Source organism: Rhipicephalus sanguineus, chromosome 3, assembly GCF_013339695.2.
Source record: "Rhipicephalus sanguineus isolate Rsan-2018 chromosome 3, BIME_Rsan_1.4, whole genome shotgun sequence".
Taxonomy (NCBI): domain Eukaryota; kingdom Metazoa; phylum Arthropoda; class Arachnida; order Ixodida; family Ixodidae; genus Rhipicephalus; species Rhipicephalus sanguineus.
The window spans coordinates 29,797,545-29,800,797 of record NC_051178.1 but is presented as its reverse complement, the minus strand read 5'-3'; the positions used below and the strand labels follow the sequence as shown (position 1 = coordinate 29,800,797).

The following is a 3,253-nucleotide window of genomic DNA, read 5'->3' as shown; positions in this document are numbered from 1 at the left end:
ACGCACTTTCTCTTGCGCTTGTTCCTGATGAAGAAAGAAATGACAGGAGAGCAGCATGATTTGGCAAGATTTTTTCTCTGTTGGACTATCCCTTAAGCAAGTGCAACAGCTACAGCATGTCAGCAAGTTATTTTTAACAACACAAAAGATCCTTGCATTAGGCAGGCTTAGTAAAAAAAAAGTTCAAGATTAAATCGTAAATCAAGAAAAAATGGACCCAGGCAAGCGATTGCCCTTAAAAAGAGTACTGGCATAACATTCAGGAAGGAACAGGATTATTTCATCGGATTTAAAAAGTCTACGTCCACTGACAAAAATTGTTGACGAACGATAACGCAGATACCGAAGCATATGCTGCTGACCTATTAAAAGAAATATATAATTTTCAATAGTACATCCACCTGTCGCTGCCCATGCACTACACGGCAAACAAAAACAGAGTTAGCTTTAACAGTTAGAGCGTTAACCATACCATAGATTTTTATAAGAAGAAATTGTTATGTACTGACGTCACATGTACATTTCATCGCTTATCACCCACGCAAGCAGCGGTGGCCTTATCACGAGTTATCACTCATGCTATAAAAAGGAGTGTGCGTCAATAAACCTACGTTCATTTCACCACTGGGCGTCCGACTGATTTACTACATTGGCGACGAAGCGGACTGGCCCGGCGAGGCCGCCGTTGAAGAAGGCGGGATGGCTGTCGGCAAGATCGGCGAGTATCGTCTTGGCACGGACGCGTCTTGGGATGAGTACGTCGAGCGGTTGGAAATGTTTTGCGACGCGAACAAGATGACAACGGACGAGCAGAAAAGAACAGTTCTGCTGAGTTGTTGCGGCGTGGCAGCGTACGGGCTCATCGTAACCCTGGTGAAGCCAGTAAGACCGACCATGGCAAGCTACGATGAAAGCAAGACGGCCGTTCGCAAGCACCTGCATCCGAGGCCTTCCGAGCTGCACGCAAGGTTTTTGTTCAACAGGAGAAACCAGGCGGCTGATGAATCGGTGGCAGACTACGTCACGGCTCTGTGGAAGCTAACGGAAGACTGCGGTTTTGGCGACAAGCAACTACCGCTGGATGTCATGATGCGAGATCGTTTCGTGTGCGGCATTAAGAACGAAGCAGTCCAGCAGAGACTTCTCGCCGAGCCCAACCTTACGTTCCAGGTCGCGTACGACATGGCCGTGACAGCTGAAGCTACAGCAAAGCAGCAGCGAGACATACGCAACCAGGGACGAGACGAGACAAAAGACAGCCAGGGCCTAATTCAAGCAACTCGCACGAAACAAGACACCGCAGCGGAAGATTCCAGTTGCTATCGCTGCAACGGTAAGCACGCTCCGCATTTATGCAGTTTTAGAAAGGCGGCATGTTTCAAGTGCAAGAAAATCGCACACATAGCGAAAGCCTGTCGTTCGAAAGACGAGGTTAGAAAGTTTCAAAGAACAACTTCACACGAGCAGAAGAAAAAAAAAGACTGAAAGCAAGGGCGCCTATGAAATGACCAAATTATTTTCCCTCTGCGAGGTTAATGAGCAAGAAGAAAAGTTCATGGCTGAAGTACAGATTGAAGGGCCGAATGTACCCATGGAAATTGATTCTGGAGCATCGTGCTCAATTGTGAGTGAAGAAACGTTTCGCTCTATCGAGGGAAAGCAAAGTAAAATACCCCTTCGAGAATCAAGCACAACACTCGTAACCTGGTCAAAGGAGGCGTTGCCTGTAGTTGGTTGCGCAAGTGTTGTGGCGGAATTCAAGGGTCGGACGGCAAAGCTGCCTTTGTTGGTAGTGAAGAGTTTGCTAGGGCGGAACTGGTTTAGGCCGTTGGGCATTGGGCTGCATGGAATTCAGCAACTGAATGTTGAAGAGGTCACTTCACGATTTTCTGAGGTGTTTCGCAATGACCTTCCTGGCTTCAATGGACCGCCAGTGCACATCGAACTGAAAGACGACGCCAAACCAAAGTTCCTCAACAGTCGTACAGTTGCACTAGCACTGAAAGACGATGTGGCCAAGGAAGTGGACCACTTGGTGCTACAAGGAGTCTTGGAACCAGTCGAGTACTCCAACAGGGCAACTCCGCTCGTGGTGGTAAGGAAAAAAGACAACCTTGCGTCTCTGCGGGGATTACCGTAGCACGGTAAACAAGGCAGTTAAAACCAGCGGGTATCCTTTGCCTACTGCCGTGGAAATATTGTAGACTCTCGGGTCAAGCAAGATATTTACTAATCTCGACCTAGCTCAAGCTTATCAACAGCTTATTCTGGATGAGGTGTCGGCCAAAGTGCTCACAGTTAACACGATCAAGGGGCTACACAAGGTCAGGCGGCTACCGTTTGGAATTTCTGTCGCGCCATGGGTGTTTCAACGAGTCATCGACACGTTGTTGGCAGGAATTTCTGGCATTAAAGCTTATCTTGATGATATCCTGATTTCAGGGCGTAACGCAGCAGAGCACGCAGAAAGACTGGAGGCTGTGTTGTCGCGTTTGCAATGAGCTCAGTTGCGAGTTAACAAGGAAAAGTGTGAATTCAACCAGACGAGCATTGAATTCTTGGGACATCGGATTGATAATACAGGGATCCACCCGAGCCAAAGCAAGACTGATGCCATCCAGCAAGCGCCAACGCCCACTAGCAAGAAGGAGCTGCAAGCCTTTTTGGGGCTACTGAACTTCTATAGCAGTTTCCTCAAGGGCAGGACCGAAGCAGCAGAACCTCTATACCGGCTCCTAGACCACGACCACAAATGGGAATGGAAAGGTGAGCACCAACGAGCTTTCTAGAAGCTGAAGAAGCTACTTAGCTCCGATGCCGTACTTGTTTCTTATGACCCCGAGCGTCCCTTGATGCTGTGCTGTGACTCATCCCCTGCAGGGGTGGGGGTGGTGCTGGCCCATAGAGCAGCTGACGGGAGGGAGCAACCCATAGCTTATGCTTCACGAACTCTAGGCGCAAGGGAGCGTAACTACGCCCAAATGGACAAGGAGGGTCTAGCCGTCGTCTTCGGGGTAAAAAGATTTCATCAGTACATGGCTGGGTGAGAATTCACCGTGACAACAAATCACAAACCGCTTTTGGGTTTATTTCACACGGACAAGCGAGTGCCGGAAGTACTGTCACCCAGAATGCTGCGCTGGATTTTGTTGTTGCCTGCGTATAACTATCGCATCCAGTACAGGCGAGGTGAGGACAACTCCAACGCTGAGGCACTCAGTCGACCGCCAGCCCCTAGGGACGAGGACGAACC

General features: G+C 49.1%; 2 protein-coding genes across 2 annotated transcripts; both read left to right on the top strand.

Moving 5' to 3' along the window:
- Positions 1–607: 607 nt before the first annotated feature.
- On the top strand, positions 608–1,794 carry LOC125757580 (uncharacterized). Its single transcript, XM_049413159.1, has one exon. The coding sequence runs from the start codon at positions 700–702 to the stop codon at positions 1,483–1,485; it is 786 nt and encodes a 261-aa protein (XP_049269116.1). The 5' UTR covers positions 608–699; the 3' UTR covers positions 1,486–1,794.
- LOC125757801 (uncharacterized) lies at positions 1,592–2,954 on the top strand. The gene is made up of 2 exons (XM_049413965.1): positions 1,592–2,095; positions 2,584–2,954. Exons 1-2 carry the CDS (start codon positions 1,592–1,594, stop codon positions 2,674–2,676), a joined length of 597 nt encoding a protein of 198 aa, XP_049269922.1. The 3' UTR covers positions 2,677–2,954.
- The last annotated feature ends 299 nt before the right edge of the window (positions 2,955–3,253 follow it).